The following is a 23,542-nucleotide window of genomic DNA, read 5'->3' as shown; positions in this document are numbered from 1 at the left end:
TATATATATATATATATATATATATATATATATAAAATATGCAAAAATGTATTTATTATCTCAACAAGGAGTTTACAGAACTCCTGCAATTTGCAGGATATATGCAGGATCTGACTTTTTTATTTAAATTTTTTTGTTGACTATAATTTAATAGTAATTATCAGTAATTGAGCTTTTGTTTGGCTAAGCATCAGAGGTGGCTGTCCTCTGGAAACAGTAGGAGTAGTAGTTTCTATAAGCCCTTTCAAAGGTCAGAGGTCAAGTCAAGGTTAAAAGTAGGTCCATCCTTTTCTACAAAGGCTGAGGAAGAGTTGAAGGGTTGTGAGTTTGGAGTGGTCCGTGGGGAGGTTGGGGGATAAAGTGTATGTTTTTATACATATAGACTGTCCCCACCTGGTCACGCTTTGCTGCGATCTGACGAGGGAAACCGATGAAAAACCATGCACATATGCACAAACATAGAAACACACACATAATAAGCTGCATCACAGACATAGAATAAGCAGTAAATGAGATTAAATGAGATCAGAACGGAAGAGAGCTGTCATTGAGCGGAAACACTGGAACAGCAAAGAAAGATTAAAAAGCATCAAAGCAACTCCAGTGCACAATAAACCATTATAATAATCAAAGACATGATCCAGTGAGGTATAATTAGTTACTGTTTGTTTGTAACATCTCTGCAAGATAAATCACTTTCAGCAGTAAATATAGAGACGTCGCAACACGGAACTGTGATAAAAATCACAAAAGTGAAAAGGTTACAGACTGGCAAATGTCTCTCACACACACACTATAAGAAAGTACATACATGAAGGTTCATGCAAGTCCTGGTGATAGATGCTGATTGTGTATAGCAAGTAAAATATATCTGAATTTTAAAAATGAAATAAAAATGAACACATTTAAAAATAAAAGATGCACAAGTCATAACTGATGTTTTCCTTAGTAGACAGTTGGTATGTCTTTTATCTTACATCAGCAAGTGTCATTTTGTCTTTCTAACAATTACATTTAAAATATGTATTATGTTGGGCTTCTTTATGGATACAGATTAAATAATGAACAACTGGCAAGTACCTCAGGTATATTTAGTTGATGAAGTGTATTGAGTTTAAGAATTCATGCCCAATCATGGTCTACAGAAGTGCAGTTTCACAAATCTTGCGAATATGTTGCACTGGTCTAGCGATTCCTTATCCACACAAACACACACACATACTCAGGCAGATACACAGGAAGCAGGTAATAACAAATGCGTACCCCATGAAGCTCCTGAAAGCAATGCAAGCGAGAGGGAAGGACAGGGCAGATAAAGAAAGTGAGAGAGAGACAGAGAAAGAAAGATGGAGAAAGAAAAAACTAAATGAGAAACATTAAAGCCCACAGGACAAAAGCTTGCTATCAACTACTGAAGAACAGCACAAGAGAGAGAAGAAAATTACAACAGTTAAAGTGAAACAAACACAAGAGAATCAGAAAAAGCAGAACACAGTATGAGATACATTTATAATCAATATACAACAATGCACTGAAACCAGAGCTGATACCACCCTAAGTACTCCTTTCTTCAACTACAGGCACTTTTATGTAGGCATTGTAGGCATCTTGGTTTAAACACTTGTTCAATATACATATGTAACCCCTCTCCCCCAGGTCCTCACCGCCACATCTCGTTCTTGTTCCGAGTGGGTCTCAAACCCGAGTCTCCGGCATGGGAGGCGGATGCACTAACAAGGAGGCTAAAGACTGAGTGCATCTCTTGAGATCAGGGGAGTGAGGTTTTACCTGCACAGCACCTACTCGCTGGCCTCCGTTACATATAGAAACAAAGAGTCATAGCTGAACAAATGCCTAGATATGCTGAAGTGCCACCATCAGAAGAACAGGTACCAGCCGGAGATGATGCATGGACAGTTTCTGCACTACTCAATAATACAACTGCAAACTCACACAGAAGGCTGGTTTCAAAAGCCGAGCAGTTTTCTATCACCTCTTTTTCAGCTATTTGAAAGCACCCCAGGGTCCTTCTGTCAACTGCAGAGGTGGAGAAAGACAGCTGAGCATCTGCATGTGACAACTAAGAGGATTCAGCCACACTCAAACTAGACCTTGCATTTATTACACAAATCACACACGCGGTGTCAAACTGAGCTTGTGCATTTATGTTTGCCTTGCAGAGGAAATTGTATCCACCGGGCTTCATAAAATACATTATGTTGCCCGTCCAAAACTAGCCACTGTGATGTCATGGTGGTTGCCATGGTGATGCTCTATGGTTGCTAAGTGTTCTGAGTGGTTGTTAGCACGTTGCTATGCCATTGCTAGAGTGTTGTGGGTGGTTGCAAGGGCATTGCTATGAAGGAATTTACTTATGGCGCTTTTCCACTGCATGGTACGGCACGGTACGGTTCACTTTTGGGGGGTTTTCCACTGGGTACAGTACCTGGTACTTTTTTTAGTACCACCTCGGTTGGGGTTCCAAGTGAACTGTACCGTTACCAAAACGTGACGTGTAAACTCTGCTGATCACGTATTGGCTGGAGAGAATCGTCACTATCCGCATCACTGAACTTGCGACACAAACACAACAGAACCGCTAGATTTAAATCAGCACAGCCAGCGAAGGATCGAACGCAACTGTTTTGAACAAGCGCACCTTTTTTAACAACCAAAAAGTGGCTGTTTCATTGTCTGTTGAGGAAGTACAGACGTTCCTCTCGTTGATAGCAGAGGAGCGGATCCAGCGAGAGCTTGATGGGGCGACGCGGAATGAAAAGGTTTTTCAGGAGTCGCGGCGCAACTATAACGACATGTGAATTATCCCGCCCACTCTAAAGCGGTACTGAACTGCAGTGGAAACGCAAACCGATCTGTGCCGTGCCGTGCCATACCGTACTGAGCCGTGCCGAGTCGTACCACGCAGTGGAAAAGCGCCATTAGTGGCTCAAGTACCCAAGACACTACAATATTCTGGTCTCTCGATATGGCTCAGGTATCTACTTTAAAGGAACAGTTCACACAAAAATTTAACTTTGCTATAAATGTACTCACCCTCAGACCATCCAAGATGTAGAGTTTGTTTCTTCATCAGAAAAGATTTGGATAAATGTAGCATCACATCACTTGTTCGCCAATGGATCTTCTGCAGTGAATATGTGCCGTCAGAATGAAAGTCCAAACAGCTTATAAAAATATCAAAATTATTTGGCTTCTGGCCAAAATACCAGTCCATAATCCATAATAATGCTTCCTCCAGTGAAAAGTTCCATCCCCTGTTGTCCTTTCACATCAAAATCCACAGACATATTTGTTTAGATCTGTTTTGAACTGTTATTTACATTTGTAAACAGAGCTTAGTCTGTGCATATTTCTCTCCTGATTCAGACAAAATGACTTTTTCCACTGGAGAAAGCAACATTATGGACAGTGGACTTGATTTTTTAGCTGTAAACAATGGTTTCAAGTTAAACAAGTCTTAATGATTGATTTATTACAAACATGCAATTTTTCATTAATTGATGTCGTGTGGATTACTTGTGGATTATTGTGATGTTTTTATCAGCTATTTGGACTCATTGACTCATGCCGGCACCCATTCACTGCAGAGGATCCATTGGTGAGGCAAGTGATGCAATGCTAAATTTCCCCAAATCTGTTCTGATGAAGAAACAAACTCATCTACATCTTGAGGGCTTGAGGGTGAGTAAAGTTTCAGTAAATTTTCATCTTTAAGTGAACAATTCCTTTAATGTGAGTTTATTTTATTTTTACGTCAGTGGATTTTATTGCTGTTTCATTTCTGTTTTTAAAATTATAAATTGATTCAACTAGAAGAGTAACAGCACATTTAGGAAATCATTGCTAATTATCAGGGATGGGTCACGAACAATAAGAATTAAAAGCAAACAGCTGGGAAACGTGACTGTCTGGCTCAGCTCCTGTGGGAAATACTAAACCCGAATCATTAGCACCCGTGCTATGCACAATCCTATGCGTGCTATGCACAATCCTATTATGAGCTAAAAAAAAAAAGCAGACGCACGTTAAACCGATCAGTTCCAAAGACCGAACTATACACAGATGCCACACTTCCCCTCATCACAGAGCTCCATCTCACACCAGATACTAAACAGCAGACAGTCACATCCTGTTTCCGTCATTTTCGACTGAATGCTCTCTTGCTGGATTTGAACTGACAGCCTGCTCTTCTGACCGCTCTGTCTGTTCCACTCTGACAGAATTACAAAAACAGCCACTCACGAGCAGGCGAAGGCCACCAGAGCACCGGTGACTACAATGAAGTCCAGTATGTTCCACGGATCCCTGAAGTAAGACCCAGGATGCAACAGCAGCCCAAGATCGATCATCTAGAAGGGAGAAGACAAAAAAAGCGGTGAACAAAAAAACTTACTGATTCTATTCAGCAGGGACCTGTTAAATTGATCAAAAGTGACAGTAAAGACATTTGTAATGTTACAAAATATTCTATTTAAAAAATGTGCTGTTCTTTTGAACTTTCTATTACAATTGATATGTTATTTTGGGCAGAATGTGCTCATATTATTCAAGCAGGAGATTAAAAAAAATACTTACTGGGAATGACTGTAGTCTCTCCTAGTGGGGCAGTTATGGTGACAGGAATGTTGACTCCGGTTGGGCCCACTCTGGTGCTGTTTTTTAGATTATCTTTGTCTTCTGGCTTCTCTTCAGTAGGAGACTGGAGAGGGCTGGTGGCTAGGCTGTCTGTTCCTGTTGGTCTGCCCCTGTAATATATATATACATATATATATATATATATATATATATATATATATATATATATATATATATATATATATATATATATATATATATATATATATATATATATATATATATATATATATATATATATATATATATATATATATATATATATATATATATATATATATATATATATATATATATATATATATATATACACATATACATATATATATATATATACATATATACATACATACATATATATATATATATATACATATATATATCCAACATACATACTCAATATATCTCAAAGTGCTGCCTAATGCTTTGCAAAGTACATGCAGATCAAAGCAACAATGAAATTTTAGGAAAAATGCCATGTCTGATCATGCATTTAATGTCAGTCTATTCAGCATGTACATGGCTTCAAAATGTCTCACATTAAATGATGAAAACAAAACATCAAAGTAATGTCATGTATTTTAAAGAAAAGCAGCAGAGATTTTTTTCAAGCAGAGACTTGCAGAAAAAAGAAAAATGCATACAGGTTGAAAAAACATGAGGGTGAGTACATGTCTTCAGAATTAAAAATATATATATTTGTATTTTTTTGCAGAAAAAAATAAATGCATACAGGTTTAAAAAACATGAGGGTGAGTACATGATGTCAGAATTTTTATTTATTTATTTATTTTGCTTGCAGAAAAAAAGTAATGCATACAGCTTGAAAAGACATGAGGGTGAGTACATGATGTCAGAATTTGTATTTTTGGGTGGACTATCCCTTTAAGCGTCCAAATAGTTTCTGAGGTCGCCATACAGTCTGAGAATGTACCTGTGTTTCCCACCGTTCTCCCTGCATTCTTCTCCATTCAGTGTGGACTGGGCTTTAACAAGTGGCCAGAGTCTCCTCCTTTCTCCATTCTCTCCTTCGCCCTCTCTGTGACCTCGTATCCTACCCTCGCCTCTGCCTCCATTACCAATCGTGCCGTTGCCATTCCCGTTGACCTCCCTGGATCGGCGAGAATGGTGGTGTCTGTGTTCTCTCTCCTCCAACCCTATGCCCTCCTCAAGAGAACCAGCCGTGTGGTGGTTCCTGTGTCCTCCATCCTGATTGCTGCTGTGCTCCAGGGTGTCCTGATGCTCTCCGTTTCGGCTGTGGTTTCTATGGTGCCTCCCCTCTCCAGCATCTCCGTTCTCTCCTCGACATCGATGGTGCTTCCTTGGGTTGCTAGAGGACAGCTGACAGTCTGGAGTGTCTCCATCTGTGTCAGTCCTGGAATTGTCCCCTGTGCCGTCTCTGTGTTCAACTACAAGTGGACGATCATGGTGGGTCTTCATGTCGGGCCGCAGATGGAGCGCTGAAGACACGCGTAGACGCTCTTCAGGCTCTAGTTCATTGTAAAGGGCCTCGCTGCTGTTGCGCAGGTTGTGTCTACGCAGCTGGGTGGTGCGTTGCTCCCATATGGACAACTTCTGCAGTGACCTCTGCTGCTCTTTACTGAGGGACGGGAGAATATTCACCTGAATTACACACATCACTACGTATTTACTCCGATAACACCCACATCCATGAGCCCACCACTGTTGACCACTCGAAATCACACTGATCATGGTTAAAGGGATAATACACCCACAGAAATGAAAATTCTGTCATGATTTACTTACCCTCATGCTGTTCCAAACTTGACTTACTTTTTTCTGTGTAAAAAATATGATGTTCTGAAGAACATTGGTAACCATATGAATTCTTATAGACATCCAATGTATTTTTGTCCATACAATGGAAGTCAATGGGAACTGAATCTGTTTGGTTACCAACATTCTTCAAAATATATTTTTTTATTATTCATATGAATAAATTATGACAGAATTTTCATTTCTGGGTGGACTATCCCTTTAATCTTCATGACATAATGAGAGTTTCACATTAGACTAAAACTTGTTGCTAAGGCAGTATTAAAAAAGTAGTAAAATGGAAATAAAAATAAATAAAGCTTTATAGAAATATTTAAATAAAAACCAATATAAATGATAAAGCACATAACAAAATGACTAAAACTTAAACTAAATTTAACATGAAAACTAAACAGTACAAAAATAAATGTTAATTTAAAACATTAATACATACTATAATAGTAATAGTAAATAAGTAAAACAATAAACGGTAAAAAACAATAATCCAAATCTAGGTTGTACATCTTAAAGTCACAGGTCATTCTTTAATTCTTAAAGGTATAGTAGACAAACAATCAGCTATTCTGGACTTCAAAGGGACAAAATGATAAACAAAAATGACTAAACTAAACTTTGTAAGTTATGGCCACTTTAAAAGAAAAGTTCACCCAAAAATGAAAGTGCTGTCACATGTTTATTCGCCTTCATGCTGTTTCAAACCCGTATGACTTTATTTCTTCTGTGTAACACATAAGGAGAAATTCTTACTGGTCGTTCTCAAGCATTCGAGTGGAACAGTGGTTGGCATAGAGGTTTTTCTACATACAGTACAGTTTCAGTATAATCTGTATGTCATGCTCTGTGACTCATGCATTTTGCTTACGTCCAGCACCAAATGCTGTTCCGTTGTTCAGAGGGGACAAAGAGCATCATGGAACTACAGGGACTCAGAAGTCCTAATGATGTGCTAATAGCATGTACTAATGATAAAAACAGCTAAAGTCAAACAAAAATAACAATAGCATCCTGAGTTGTGTCACTATACCTCACAATGCGACGACATGGAGTGTAGACATAACTCCTTAGAGATACATTCAGGGTCGCACAACACAAAAACGACAGACAGGTTAAAGACAAACAAGCACATTATATAAAAAGAGGTCAAGAGAGAAGGAAAGAACAACTAGAGAGAAAGGAAAACGTAACAGAGACAAACAACATGAACCCGTAGATTTTAATATACTTTCCATGCACCAAATGATTGTGCTGTTTCTTGTTGAAAAAAGTGCTATTCTATCTCTTGCATGCACACACACACACACACACACACACACACACACACACACACAAACAAAGCCTAAAACCACACATTGCAAAGGCCGTTGATCCAAATAGTCACTGAAGCTTGCAGACAGCACACCCAGACTGCTCTGTTTAGCTTGGCCTTCATTCATATTGGAAAAGTTAACCACTATAAAAATGATGTAATCAAAGTGCTGGAGACTCTCAGTGCCTTCACATATATAATACATATATCTAAGGTCAAAGGGAGACCATGTAAAGAAGAAATAACAAGCTCTAAGTACCCACACGTAGTGTAAAATAATGAAACCAATCTAATGGTTTAACAATATTTGTGGGCTTTCTAATTAATGTCTCCGAATTTCTTTCCTAACCTGGTGTTAAAGATTCATATATTCATTCATTCATTTATTCATTCATTCTCTTTCTTTCTTTCTCTTTCTTTCTAGAAACATGCTAGTAAATATTAACTACAGTATATACAGTATATATTACAGTATAAGTATATAAACCCTAAATCTTTTTTGTCCACTTTTTTTTTTTCAAACAACAGAACAGACAACATTTTTTTCACACAACATTCTGTCAAGCCGACATTCAAAGTTTGCCTTGACAAATGTTCCTTTTCTAGTTCTAACTTCGGGAGTTTAGTTGTCTTTAAAGAGCACTAAAATAAGGAAATCAACTACTAACCATACTAACACCAGCCATGTAGACATGCATGGCTGTAATTTAAAGGGTGCTGGGATGGACAATGTTGATTAATCGTATTCTGTATGAAAGCATTTGTTTACTACTAAAATTGATACTATGATCATCCCCCAAAATCAATGAGAAAGGGAGACCATGTAAAGAAGAAATAACACACACGTAGTGTAAAATAATGAAACCAATCTAATGGTTTAACAATATTTGTGGGCTTTCTAATTAATGTCTCCGAATTTCTTTCCTAACCTGGTGTTAAAGATTCATATATTCATTCATTCATTCTCTTTCTTTCTTTCTTTCTCTTTCTTTCTAGAAACATGCTAGTAAATATTAACTACAGTATATACAGTATATATTACAGTATAAGTATATAAACCCTAAATCTTTTTTGTCCACTTTTTTTTTTCAAACAACAGAACAGACAACATTTTTTTCACACAACATTCTGTCAAGCCGACATTCAAAGTTTGCCTTGACAAATGTTCCTTTTCTAGTTCTAACTTCGGGAGTTTAGTTGTCTTTAAAGAGCACTAAAATAAGGAAATCAACTACTAACCATACTAACACCAGCCATGTAGACATGCATGGCTGTAATTTAAAGGGTGCTGGGATGGACAATGTTGATTAATCGTATTCTGTATGAAAGCATTTGTTTACTACTAAAATTGATACTATGATCATCCCCCAAAATCAATGAGATGAGCTACAACCAAAAATACAGAGAAGGAAAAACAATGAGAGGATTAAAGCTTTAAGGAGATTGGAATAGGTAGAGATATAGGAACAAGGAATAGGAATAGAAACAGGGAGAGGTGAAGTGAGGAGAGGAGATGAGAGGAGAGGAGAGGAGAGGAGAGCAGAGCAGAGCAGAGCAGAGCAGAGCAGAGCAGAGGAGAGGAGAGGAGAGGAGAGGGTGGATTTGAATAACGCTGCAGACTGAAGACCTGCGAGAGATTGCATCTCGATTTTGCTTTACAAAACTGCACATGTGAAACAAAAAACAAAAACAAAAAAATGAGACACAAACACACATGAAAAAAGTGCAGAGGGAGCAGATGGCAGTCAGGGTGATGTCACTCTGTCTGTCCACCTGTCAGTAATTTGGGTTGTTTTACCTTGCAGAAGCTTTCAGGCAAAATTTGCATATGTAAAACACATATGGCACCATAATAACTATCTCTGCAGATGACAATTAAACTATAATAACACTGATTTGATTTAACATATCACCCTAAAGCAATACACTTATGAAGAACAGACTACACACAGAGTAGGTTTAAAGGGAGGTCAGGGTCACACTGACATTGACTGGACAAACAATCAAGCAATCACAAAAAACGTAAAAGAGAAGTAACAAATAACAGTTACAGTGCACATTAGAGGAAAAGTTTCATAGCGCAAGGCTGGATAAGAAAAAATACAGGGGAAAAATGCAGACTCTTACGCTGCTATTGAGATGTTGGCAGCAGACATTGGGCTGACCTCCTTCACCTCCATGGCCTTCTGAAGAGCCATGCTCTTCTTCGCTGCCTCCTCTTGTTGCTCTTCATCCTGAAAGCATGGGCATTGCAGAAATGAAAGATTAGGATAAAAGAAACCTACATTCTCATGGTGCTTTGTGACAATGTAAGCGTGATAACAAAAAATAAAAAAATAAATAAAATGATCATAAATCAGGCGACAGGAAGCTTTATTAAGGTCAGATTACCTTTGTCAGCTCCTGTGCATTGGCAAGGTTATCCACAGCGATGGCCAAGAATACATTGAGAAGTGTGTCTAGTTATCAGGTTAGAGAATCGTTTGCATTTCATATTGCATTTCATCGAATATACACTAAATTTGCATTAAAACAGAGTACATTTTTACATTTTATCAATAATTCCAAGAAATTGGACTGATTTTTTTTATCTACTTTCTTCCATTAAAATGTCTAAAACATTTTTTTTTCTTGAATAAATAGACTTAAAATATACAGTATTTATTTTAACAATTTTCTTAGCCTCTGACAATATTCACTGTTTGATTTTCCATATGTTGAACTTTTTAATGTAGGTGCATTTTAAATCGTCTTGTCCCTGATGCCCCAACAATGTGAACAAATGAAGGACAGGATACAGTTTCCAAACAGTGTAAGAACAATGAAATAGACCGAAGAGAACATTCCACCCCGGACACCACCCTGGGACTCTATCCCATGATACATCACTGCATTCCAGTCTTCTCCTGTCAAAATCTGCAAGAGGCATAAACAGGTCAAGAACACCAAACAGTCTTACAGTTTAATACATGAAAAAAACACATTAAACATTCATAAGGCATAATTAAAATAAAGTATACCTGGAAGACTGTCATTATGGCTGCAGGGAAGCTGTCAAAGTTTGTAGTGGGAGTTTCATCTTCAAAATTAAACCTGGTTGGGACGAGAGAGAGAGCTTCAGCGCACTTGGTGTAAAACAGGCTTCAGAGGTACACTAAAGATTTTTATGTCAGTTCTGCTTTGCTTTAATCGCAGGGCTGTCAAAACAAAGACACTGAGTTACTAGGATCAAAATTCTGTTTTACCATAATTTGTACCCTTGAGCACGGCACTTATCATCAGTCATTTGTGGGCTTGAATGTTAAGAACAGTGTAACATTCATACTCAAATGAGAAGCAACGGAATTGTGCAGAACTCACGTTTATAAGATGGTGAACACTCATACTGCAATGCTAAAATTAACATTATTACTATACTCCTGTATTTAACAGATACAGTTTATAACTGACTGCTAGATACACTGTATTGGTTACATGTAGCCTAATGCCACTAAAAAGGGAGAGAAAGAGGAAGGATGACGACTAAAGCTTTCATTTATCACGCTTGTTGTCAGCGGGGTGCCCTTCGTTAAAGCAAGCAGACACACTGCATAATCAGCTCAGTAATTCTCAGAGCGTAGAGATCTAAATCCCTTTTGGCATGCTTTATCACTCTCTCTGCTCACAAGAGTTGGCACGAGGGCAGAAGGATTGCAGAAAAGAAGGGAGAAGATGATGGATGGATGTACTGAAATTTTGATTTAATTGATGTAAGGTGGCAACAGAAACAGACTAAATAATAACAACATTTTAAAAAATAATAATAATAACAATGATACTTTTAGTGGTTATGTGTACAGTATAGTCAATTTAGTGGCTATATGAAAAGAGTAGTTTGAATTCACAGTATTCATAAAATGGGAAGCAAAAAGTACCTGGATGACTTACTACTTCCTGCAAGAATCTGAAATGTGCATCCAATGGACAATTTACTATTCCATGAGGCCACGGGAGAGGATTTGTGAATAGCAGTGAAGCGACACAACTGATGCTGGTAGGTCATTTGACAATGACGAATGTAGTACGTCCGGATTACATTCATACTACACACATTCATTCTATATAGAAATTAATTTTTAATGGCTGAGAAGTAATTACTTATTCAAAAGAATTGACAGATTTTTGATGCAGCCAGTGTCCAGGAAAGATGAGGAAAATACTAATCTCTCCAGAGCTTCTCTTCTCAACAACGACTCAAACTTAAGACTATTAAAATGTGTCACCAAAACTGCACTTGACAGTAGGACACATTTTACAACCCCATTACATAAATGAGACTGCACAATTAAGCACATGTTGTGACCAGTTTTGTTCATGGATAAGTCAGCAGTACCCCAGCAGATGGAGCCTAGGCTGATCTCAGTCCAACAGAAGACACATCAAACATGCAGTCAGACTTTAGATCATCTCCAGAAAACTGATCTGAAGCAGATGCCACAGGGGTGTTATGGAAACTTCTATCAGAGCTTCATGGTAGGCCTGCTGTGGTCATAAGGCATAAGGATGCATGCAGATTTACAATTCCAGCATCTTTACAGAATCTGCTGTTGCCTGGCACAGTCACTTTTAAGTGATTGTAGTTATGTGAACCATGAGCATTTTAAAAGTGTATGCCTATTAATTATTTAAAAAGTGCATGGCCCAGGTTGTCTATACCTTTTAATTTGCACATTGTTTGGTGGAGAATATTGGGCATATAAAATAAAAAAATTTAAACAGAAGAAATAAAATGTATTTCTTTATTCCAGAGGAGGAATTGGACAGAAACGGCTAGAACAATGGAGGAACATTTCAGAAATCACTCACTGGCCCCCGAAGAGTTGCATGCCTAGCAGGGCAAACACTACGATGAAGAGGAAGAGGAGGAAGAGCAAGCTAATGATGGACTTCATGGAGTTCAACAGTGAAACCACAAGATTCCGCAAAGAGTTCCAATACCTACAGAGAGAGAGAGAGAGAGAGAGAGAATTAACACATAGAATTAACTTTTTATAAAAAATATATTTTTTATTAATTTTGAAGTATATGTAAATATACACACATATTTGTATATTATATATGTAGTTATATTTAAAAATATAAGGAATATATGAATAAAAAATATAATATCAATAATATTAAAATAGTACTCATTAGTTTTAAACATTTGTGATGGACAACATGTAAAAATTTATTAAACGCTAGTTTCAGGGAGTACTTTATGTAAAAAATCTTGGTCATGCGGTTTGGGTCTAAAGTATCAGGAATTTCTGATCTGAAGTATCAGTGCAATATCAGTTGCAATATTTAGATATGTTATTGTTTTGGCCCAACCCAAGTTTGAAAGCATTCACAAATCAGCAGTGTATTCATTTACTTACTTGGTTACTTTAAAAATACGGAGCAGGCGCAGGGCTCTCAAAACACTGATCCCAAAAGATGCACCAGGCTGGATCGCTGCCCACACCACTTCAAATATACTTCCCACAATTACCTGAGAAATCAAGAATCACCAAGAACCTCTCAGTTATACGAGTTTATTTTGTGTAGCGTCTCATTTAAACGAAATGTATTAAAATATTAACCAGAAAAAAATAAATTCTTAAAAGGTAACTAGAATACACATAAAATCTACCAAGAAAATGACAGTTGGAGTGAATGTGAGTAAGCTGGTAAGCTACAACTCATGAACAGCCTTGTGGTGATTCAGTGTAGACATAAGTATCACAGTGGCTGATAATGACTGACTGGCCCATCTGAATCATGTGTGCTGTGACTCACCCCAAAGTCAAAACAGTTGAACGAGGAGTGAAAGTAGTTTCTGGGCCCCAGGCCATACATCTTCAGAGTCATCTCTGTCAGAAACAGACCCAGGAATACAAACTCTGCCAGGTCTAACAGCCCGTAGAAATGAAAGGAGAGATTGGGTTATCTGTCAAAACCCAAGCTTTTCCCACACAAACCTTCAAAACTAACGCTCTTACAAGGTAGAGCTGGGCAACACAGATAAAATAAATAATATATACTTTCATTGAGTGAGGAAATCTGTGGGAATGTACTTTTCAATTAAGAGAGTTGATGAGCGTTGTCCGGATATTTTAGTCAAAGGAGAATAAATATTGTTGAGCATTTTAAATATTTGGGTAAGATTATGGATTCTAATTTAAATTTAAAAAAACATATCAAAAAGGTTTCTAGAAGTGCTAGAGCAAGCTTGATGATCTTATTAGGCACCAATTACCTTATGGCTGCTGCTAAACATTTTATGCATACAATGATTCCCCCACATCTTTCTTATTGTGCTACAAGTTGGTCCCAAACAAGTATAACCATGTTAACATCATTATATGCTATTTATAAACAAGTTGTGAGATTTTTAGCTAAAAAGCCAAGGAGTTATCATCTTTGCATTATTATTAAAAAATGATCAATTATTGGCGCTTGATAATATTTTATTCTTTGCAGATGTGTGTTTGATGTATAAACTAATTCATGATCTTGCACCACCACCTCTTAAACAATGTGTGGCTTTCTGTAAGGAAAATATTAGGGAGACTAGGTCATCAGTTAGAGGCGACTGTTCGGCTAAATTTAAGAAAATTGTCTTTGGACAATCAGCTTTTTCGGTTAGAGCAGCAGAAAGATGGAATTCAGTACCTGTTCATATAGAGAGTGTGCAACATTCAGTATTTTTAAAACCACACTTAAAGTATGGCTTAAGGAAAATCAAATATGCGATCACTTACCATTTGTTCATTCTATGGAGTGTGATGTGATATTGTATGTATTGTATTGTTTGTGATGGAGTATTGTAATTTTGTAACAACATCCTGCCCAGGGACTGCAGATGCATATTAACTCCGTAGCTAACTCTGGCACAACACTTGTGTTGTGCATGGTCCCTGTTAAATAAATGAAATAAACTAAACTAAACTAATTATTAAATACATTTATTTTACATTTAAAATAATTAAATGTAATATTTATTGAAACATATTTATATCTAAATGTTTGTTTATTTCATTTGCTCTTAAATTGCTAAATAGATGTTGTTCAGTCAGAGGATCCATCTTTTAAACAAACATTTTTTAGTTATTTTAGTATAATTTAACTATTTAATTAAATCTTAATTTTACTACAATTTAAAAAGACACATTAATAAACATCAAATAAATAGCCAAAAAAAATCTAATGTTTTGACAGACACAGTATATGAATAAATGTTGAATTTGCTTTGCTTACACAGGGCCTTGGTGAGCCACTCAGGCTGGTCGTAATGGACAATGGCCACACACATTGTGTTCAATCCCACCAAACACAGAACGATCCAGTAGAAACTTTGTGCCTTCACCATCCGCCGAATGAAAAAGCGTATCCTCTTTTCTTTTCGACGGAAATATGAAGAGCTATCGTTCTTACTGCTTTTCAGGCTAGCTCGGGCGAAAGGTGATCCAGGTGGAGCTAGAGATTAAAAAAATACATTCATAAAAGGAAGATGCTTAAACTCTGATCTAGGGGTGACCCCGAATAGTCGAAGATTCGATGCTTCTATAAGAGAAGCCTGAATCGACTACCAATCTCACAGTTGAATATTCGTGGGGTGTTATGATCATGCCATTTTGGCTATATGGGGGTGCTCAAATGTCTGATTTCACATAGAACTACTGGATTTTTTCGATCAGGTAGGGTGCAAGTGATTTCAAAACATTTCAGCCGGTTTATATATATCGCGTATATATTATTTATCTCGTATAAGATGCATTTGGTTGAGCTGCGCTGCAATTATCTCTTCAGCGCGCAGCGCGAGCAGGACAAACAACAATGCAGAATATTAATAACTATGACTGGGACTGTCATATACATAACAATTATAATGAGAACACTATTATAATAAAACGCTGTGAATTTTTAGAGTTTAGTTGCTGTGTTTCTGCACGTTGTTGCGTGAAGAACGTGTCCACAAAAGGAGTTAATTCAGAGCCGCACAGACACATTCATGTGCATTCGGGGCATTCTGTGCAGATAGCTTATAAGTCGTAATATTAACGTTATGTTGTATAAATAACGAAGCGTATTCTATATGAGATAAGTGATGAGATAAATCCCATTGATTAAAAACCTGCTGCTTCATTCTACTAGTCATCTTCAGCTCGCGCAGCTCAAAACAGAAATGCAGAACATTAATAACGAATTAGAATTATTATTAATAAAGAAATTCCGATTCGACTATGAAAAGTCTGGGACACCCCTACTCTGATCATAGAGCTTCTACTGTAACTTCATCATTTAGGATATAAGACATAAATACAGACAAGAATGTAAACTGTATTAGTTATTAATCATGGTTTAAAGCTAAGAAACATGAGTTTAAGATTATAAAGCATTCTATCAGCCTCTTAAATTTCAAATAGGAGGAAACATCTAATCAAGCTTGAATGATTTTAAGGATACATTGCTAGTACTAATACATTACATTATTTTAAAAAGTGAAAAGTAGCTTTTGGCTAAGTAGCTTTTGGAAAAGTGTTGACGTTTTATGCATCACAGTAAAGTGACCTAGAGTTTCTGAAGGTCAAAGGTCAAAGGTCATGGCTTACCAACAGAGGAGATGTCTGTGAAATGTTCCTCTCCCTCTTCAGCACTGATGAGGTCATTTCTACCCTTTCTGCTCTTCGCTCTTTTCAGGACTGAACATAAAAATGCATAAATACACAAACACATACACACAAATATTATGAGAAACTATGAAACATTTCAATTCATCATCAGATCACATTCTAGGCAAATGTTTTTATGTCAATAAAACCAGAACCCATTTCTACTAGCTTGTGAGAGTTCTCATCTAATGAGAAACAACTGGTTGACAATTAATACTTGTTAATGCAAGTATTGGAATACAATAAAAGTGACAAACAAAATCGTAATAATGTAATGTCTTTTAATTATCTTTATTTTTAATTGATAGCTCTACTTGCTACTTAAGCTTCACATGAGTGTCTGGCAGCAGTGAGGAATGTGTGACATTACAGGCCTGATCTTGATCTTGACTCAATCATGTACAAACATGAACCTGCATTCCTGCCCCTCTCACACTTTCACTTTCTCTCTCTACATATTCCATCTTCACTAAATGCATAGGTCCACTCGACGCCACTAATTACATTGTTGTAGATTTGGTAACCGCGGGTTTAATGACCTGCCCTCTTCCTGATAGTAAAGGTACAGAAAACATATGTTATGACATTCTGTTGAAGATGAGCAGCTGGACAAAAATATATGACAATGTCAACTCATCAATAACAGCAGTTTAGCAGGTCACAAAATAACAAAGTACTGAATTTATACATGATACATACTGGTAAAAAATGTATAGCCTGAATGCACTGTAAGTCGCTTTGGATAAAAGCGTCTGCTAAATGCACAAATGATGAAATGATGATTAAATAGTATGTATTTTACAAAAATATTAAACTAATTGCATTGAAGTCTTGTATAAACAATTACATTTATGATTACAACATTATAGTTAAACAAGTAAATTTATATTAATAATACAACTAATAAAACTAAAATACACCAAAATTGCAGCTGGTACTGAGAAAATGGCCCTACCTGCATTTTGAAAATAGTTGAACAAATGTTATGCTGCAGAAAATATAGTTAAGTTAGTATTATTGCTACTTAGCTAGTTAGTGCCCAACACTGTGTGACATGCATGTGTGTGTAACTAATCCAAGTCGTCTTAATCTCTGCAATTACTTCTGGTTTACAAAACAGCCCAAATCGACAGAGATTATGGGCCTTCATAAAACAGAGAGTCTGTGAGAAAGTGCAATAGCTCACAGTGACAGTATAGGCAAGATGGACAATATGGCATTAGGGGAAAAAAACAGAACAAATATTTTCTTTTTTTTGTCTTCGCATAATTCATGATGAAACTGGAAGTTGAGGTATGACATATTGAAGGGCTCTTTTATCCGGATGTCCTTAGTTTATTCCAAAGCCACAATCCATAATTTGCCACTCGCTATCAGCTTTGTTAAATTAATTTAATCTGTTTTCAGGAGTACATTAGCATATAAAGATAACACTGACTTGCCCATTTATTTCTTGTAACTTAAAAAATACTTTAACCAGCCTTTGTACAATATGGGTTCAATTATCATCTAGCAACTGTGCCCAGGTGAAAAGATCAAATTCTAAACACCACGCCAAAAGCCGCATTTTGCCACATTGTGCAAAATCAAGATCACATATGAGGGCTCATATAACAAGAGCTACTTTCCACTGGCCTGGTTTATCATATGATACTATGGTAAACCAGACTCATGGACCCTCGGCCTCTTTTCACCTGGGTTGTTCGGTTTCCACCTGTACCACGCACCATCCAGGGAGGATTTCTCCTCAGCATTCTGATCTTCCTCTGCCAGCAACACCTCCTCTGCAATGAACAAATATCACAGAGTACCAATATCAAAGACTGAAACCATTACAAATCACAAAGCTACTACAAAGCCACATGTTTAAATCCAACTAAATGGCAAAAAAGTATAAAATTAGACACTTTTGGCAAAGTTCTACTTTTTTGGCACAAAAAATATAATGTAACCGCATACTGTCACCACTCCCTAAAAAGACTTTAGATACATTTCTGAGAATTGTTTGAAGCGCTTGTGTGTTATTAAGTAAATTCTAGTAAAAGTAGACATAATACCTGCTTTGCATATCCACTCCAGGTATCCGGTGAGCTCTCTCTCAATCTGCTGCTGTCTGCGGAGCTTCAAGAACTCCTGCCTCTTCTCCACTCGCTCTCTTTCTTTGGCAAACTCCCTAAGACCAAATACACATATACACCAACACTTTTTGAATTATGTGCACTACACTACTTGTATCAAAATTATTAGTGTTCCAGTTGTTGAAATTATTCTATACATTTTTCTAATCATATAATAATAATGTTAAACTTCAGTTTTCATATTTGCTAGTCATTTATTGATATTAAAAAGTAATGAAAAAAATATCTGAGCAAACATAAAACTAGTTTGATGTTATAGACAAAAGTGTGGAACAATTGAGTTTCATGTTTTTGAAAAAAGTTGCTTATGCTCACCAAGGCTGCTTTTGTTTGATCAGACATACAGTACAAACCATGATATTGTAAAATATTATTACATCTGCAAAGTATTCACTTTCCCTGTCTTGCACTGGTGCAGACATTCCACACCTCTCTCTTTGTTAAGTGCTCTGCGAAGGAGGAAGTAAGACATAAACACTGCTGGACCAAAAGCTGTTCTGAGCACTAACACCTATAGTATGAGGCACAATAACTTCCAAAAGGATTCAAACTAAACTGAAATCCATGTCTGAAACCTAAACTAGTGTAAAAGGATTATGCTGATAAGAACGGTTGGAAAACAAGGAAACAATACTAGGCATGAAAAAATCATTGTGAGGTGAGCGCATAGAGGTGTGGTCTGTTTTTTGAAAGAATTATATTAATGCCATTTCCTTTTAAAAACCTGTTTCATCAGCTATGCTGGCAGGCAGATTCAAATGTGTTGCACACAGACTTGGTAAATAACCCCATATCGGAGTGGAGAAAAGGTAAGTGAAGTTGTAATTATTTGCATGCATGTATGCTTATACATTTACAGTTAAATCAATGTAGGTGTTGTTCGTTCACTTAATTATTTGCATGCAAGTACAAGAAATGGAATGAGAGTCTCAATTAGTGTAAAGATGATTAGCTTATGTTGTGTTAAATAATGCTTTAAGACAAGTCCTTTATAGCTGACATTTGAATAAATGGCACCAAATAAGTATTCAAGTAACATTTGATGTTTTTTTTAAGACATATGTAATTCTTTCAATTCCAATGCATGCTGCTTTGCAATTACCGACTTCACATGGATACAGATATTAGAATATGAATTAGCAACAAATCACATCGCAAATCCCTGACATGGAAGAGAAAGTGATACCTTTACAGCAAATTGTAAACCACACGTGTCTGTGCGTGTGGTGTGACTCACAGCTTATATGAAACCAATAGTATATGCTATTGCTTACAGTATAATTTGATTTAAAAAATTATATTTAATGTTCTGTGAAGTTCTGTTAAGGACTTTTCCAGGATTCATGTTTTTTTCTCAGGAAAGTGAATTAAATGTTTGAAGAACACAAACATACTCATGAGCTTGTAAAAATATAATATTGAACAAAAACAAGGAATTCGTTGAAGCTGTTGCATCAGAAAAGTTGCAAAAAGGCAAAACAAGACACGGGGCATGTTACGGTTCAAAAGAAATTAACAAACCCTGCATAAAAAGTCTCAAACAAAAAAAGGGAAGATGTCAGAGCAACGGACAGAGCAAAACACAGAGCTTCTGGAAATTTCCCCTACATCTCATCACAGTAAGTTTTTGAATAGCTTTTCTGTCTGTATCATTTTTTGATGCAACTTCATCATAATGGTCTGGTTGATTAAAACAATTTTTTCTTTTTATATATTTTTTTCTTTTCTAGCTGAAAAGTCACCTGAGATTAGAATCATATTGATTGGGGGTCGAGAGTTATTTGGAAGAGAAGCAAGTGGAAAAAGTACAACAGGAAACATCATTCTGGGCAGAAATGCTTTTGAAGTTGGAAGAAGAACCGCCCGGTCTTTTAAAGCAGAGGGAGAAGTACATGGAAGACATGTGACTGTGGTTGACACACCAGGCTGGTGGTGGCATTATTCTGTGGAAAACACTCCAAACTTTGACCGATTGGAGATCATGAGAAGTACAACACTGTGTCAACCTGGACCTCATGCCTTTCTTCTGGTCATTCCCAAAGATATAAGATTTGTACAAATGAAAAGAATGGCTTTGGAGAAACACTTAGAGTTTTTGTCTGAGACAGTCTGGAGTCACATCATTGTGTTATTCACCTCTATTGCTCCATATGATGACAACACCTTAAAAAATAGTCTTAGAAAATGGCCAGACCTCCAGTGGCTTCTACAGAAGTGTCAGAACAGATATCACACTCTTAATATTAACAACAGCAAAGACAGCTCTCAAGTGATCACACTGCTGGAAAAAATTGAGAAAATGATAGCTCAAAACAATGGTCAATACTTAACAATGGACAAAAGTGCCTTTGCACTGGATGAGAGAGAGGACACAACAACTAAAAGCGCCAACAAGAGAATTCTTGCTATGGAAACACGAAGAGCTGAATTCCAAGCACGCATTAGAGGTAAAAAGCTATTACATATGCCTTACTGTATTTTAACAGTCAGTAAATATTACTACATGGCAAATTGACTTAAAATGAATTATTTTACAGAATAATGTAAAGTCTAATCACTGTTGATTCAATCACATTTACTGCCATGTAATCAGTACTTTCTCCTGTGTAGATGATCTACAAGATCGAACTCAAATACAAATTGTGATGCTTGGAGCATCATGGGCTTCAAGGAGCTCTGCAGGCAACCTCATTCTTGGAAAAGAAAGTTTTGAAGTTGGTGGACCAAGGACAACAGTGTGTTGTAATGTTAAAAATGCAGCAGTGGATGAAAAACTGCTGACAGTGGTCGACACTCCAGGCTGGTACTACAACTATCCTGTTGAAAAGACACCAGAGATGGACAAACTGGAGATCAGACGCAGTGTGCATCTATGTGCACCTGGTCCAAATGCCATCCTGTTAACTATTCCCATTGCCATATCTTACGACAGGACAGTACACACAGCTGTTGAGGAACATATGAGTCTTTTAGGGGAAAAGGTCTGGAATCATACAATTGTGCTGTTCACGTGGGGAGATTGTCTTGGGGACACAACTATTGAAGAACGTATTGAAAAAGAAGACAAACATCTTGAGCTTCTGATTGAAAAGTGTGAGAACAGATACCATGTTTTTAACTGTAAGAATCACACTGACCGCACACAAGTCACAGAACTTTTGGAGAAAATTGAGGAAATGATGATGGAAAACAACAACTCTCACTATGTACCAGAGATGGAAAGCAATCCGTGTCTGGAAATTGACCTGATGCTGAAAACAACTAGAACAACCATGAAAAAGGTGAGAAGGGAAAGGGCTATCCTGCAGGAGTTGCTTAAGGGTAAGTGCACAACTTTATTTTCCATCTTGCATCTATGAAATTGCATAAAAGACACACATTGTTTATTTAGTATGACAATTATCTGAGGATAATATTCATGCTAATCACTTCTTTCTAAACACTAGAAAGGAAAAAACATCTTTCAGAACTGAGGATTGTGCTTCTTGGAGTTGAAGGAGTTGGGAAAGGTACATCAGGAAATATCATTCTGCAAGGACAATTTTTTGAGAATAGGCTGGGAAAGGTACTTCGTTCAATGATAAAGTGTTATCTTTATTTATAATTTTTTTGGTTCTATTATAAGAGCTAATTTTAATTGTAATGTTGTTTTTCTATGTAGGACTTTAAAATCATGAGAATAAGTCAATGTGTAATGCGACAGAGTAAAGTTGGAGGATGTCAAATCTCTGTGGTTGACGCTCCAGGCTGGTCAACATCAACTCGAAATGCAAGAAAAGACATTTTAAACAGTGTGAAAGTTTGCTCACCAGGTCCACATGTATTCCTGCTAGTGCTGCCTGTAGATGAGGCTTTTACAGAGAAAACTCAACAAACAGTGATGGAGCTCATGGGCCTTTTTGGAGCGCGAGTCTGGAGACATACTCTAATTTTATTCACTGAGGGGCACTGGCTAAAGGACAGACCAATTGAGGAGTACATTGTGTATGAAGGAAAAGCCCTTCAGAGCCTGGTAGAAAGGTGTGAAAACAGATATCATGTACTAGTGAATGACTTGGGTAATAAATCTCAAGCCACTAAATTATTTGAGATGATTGAAGACACAGTAGCAAGAAACAGAGGGGAATACTTCACTCTAGAAAAGAAGAGGAGAGATTCAACATCCCAAAAATATGCAAGGTCAAAGACACTGACGGAGGAGACATGGAAAAAACATGAGGAGGAGCTCATAGAGAGGATGCTGGAGGTAGCAGTTGCAGACCTGGATGCTGAATCCAAGCAGCCATTTGCCAGACGCAGAGGAAGCTTTAGCTACGCAATCCCTAGTAGTAAGTTCTTGTAACTGTCTGGATCTCAAACTTTGTGAAACAAGTTTATTGTTAATATAATAAATTACACAGGTGATTATTTCATTTAAGGGGTCATATGATGTGATTTCAAGTGTTCCTTTCTCTTTGGAGTGTTACAAGCTGTTCGTAAATAGATAAGATCCCTAAAGTTGCAAAGACTAAAGTCTCAAACCTAAAGAGATATTCTTTATAAAAGTTAAGACTGGTCCACGCCCTCCTAAAACGCCTCGTTTAAACACGCCCCCACATGTCTACATTACGATGTGGGAAGATTTACATAACGCCGCCCAAATGTTCACGCAAAGAAAGAAGACGTAACTTTATTGTTGCTGCCACCGCCGCCGCCATGTTGTGAAGTGTGTTTCGTTGCGAAAGCGAAAATACTTTGTTTGGCCTTCCAAAAGAGGACATGACTAGAAATCGGTGGTTAAGTTGTATTTACAACACTGTTCCAGAACAGTTCAATCCAAATATTCAGATGTGTGCAGCGCATTTTATGGAGGACTGTTTCCTGATCCTGGTAGAGTAGACTACAATGCCGGTGTTCTGACAAATAATGCTGACTCACAGCCTGTAAGTACGTTTTCATATTTAAAGAATTTGCCACTGACGATTCAAACG

At 37.1% G+C, this 23,542-nt stretch overlaps 1 protein-coding gene across 1 annotated transcript in view; it reads right to left on the bottom strand.

Moving 5' to 3' along the window:
* Positions 1 to 23,542, bottom strand: part of LOC107548771 (voltage-dependent N-type calcium channel subunit alpha-1B-like) — a 118,735-nt gene that overhangs the window by 31,748 nt on the left and 63,445 nt on the right. The window contains exons 8-24 of the mRNA XM_016229577.1: positions 18,492 to 18,607; positions 18,129 to 18,218; positions 16,375 to 16,464; positions 15,020 to 15,238; positions 13,559 to 13,671; positions 13,159 to 13,271; positions 12,605 to 12,736; positions 10,780 to 10,852; positions 10,558 to 10,675; positions 10,151 to 10,218; positions 9,887 to 9,993; positions 9,371 to 9,422; positions 5,591 to 6,279; positions 4,607 to 4,766; positions 4,264 to 4,370; positions 1,264 to 1,275; positions 394 to 414 (exon numbers count right to left, since the gene is read on the bottom strand). Of these exons, the coding sequence (XP_016085063.1) occupies positions 394 to 414; positions 1,264 to 1,275; positions 4,264 to 4,370; positions 4,607 to 4,766; positions 5,591 to 6,279; positions 9,371 to 9,422; positions 9,887 to 9,993; positions 10,151 to 10,218; positions 10,558 to 10,675; positions 10,780 to 10,852; positions 12,605 to 12,736; positions 13,159 to 13,271; positions 13,559 to 13,671; positions 15,020 to 15,238; positions 16,375 to 16,464; positions 18,129 to 18,218; positions 18,492 to 18,607 (2,280 nt within the window). The remainder of the gene's footprint in view (positions 1 to 393; positions 415 to 1,263; positions 1,276 to 4,263; positions 4,371 to 4,606; positions 4,767 to 5,590; positions 6,280 to 9,370; positions 9,423 to 9,886; positions 9,994 to 10,150; positions 10,219 to 10,557; positions 10,676 to 10,779; positions 10,853 to 12,604; positions 12,737 to 13,158; positions 13,272 to 13,558; positions 13,672 to 15,019; positions 15,239 to 16,374; positions 16,465 to 18,128; positions 18,219 to 18,491; positions 18,608 to 23,542) is intronic.

Source organism: Sinocyclocheilus grahami, unplaced genomic scaffold (assembly GCF_001515645.1).
Source record: "Sinocyclocheilus grahami isolate Dianchi unplaced genomic scaffold, SAMN03320097.WGS_v1.1 scaffold355.1, whole genome shotgun sequence".
Taxonomy (NCBI): Eukaryota; Metazoa; Chordata; class Actinopteri; order Cypriniformes; family Cyprinidae; genus Sinocyclocheilus; species Sinocyclocheilus grahami.
This window is presented reverse-complemented; position numbering and strand designations above follow the sequence as displayed.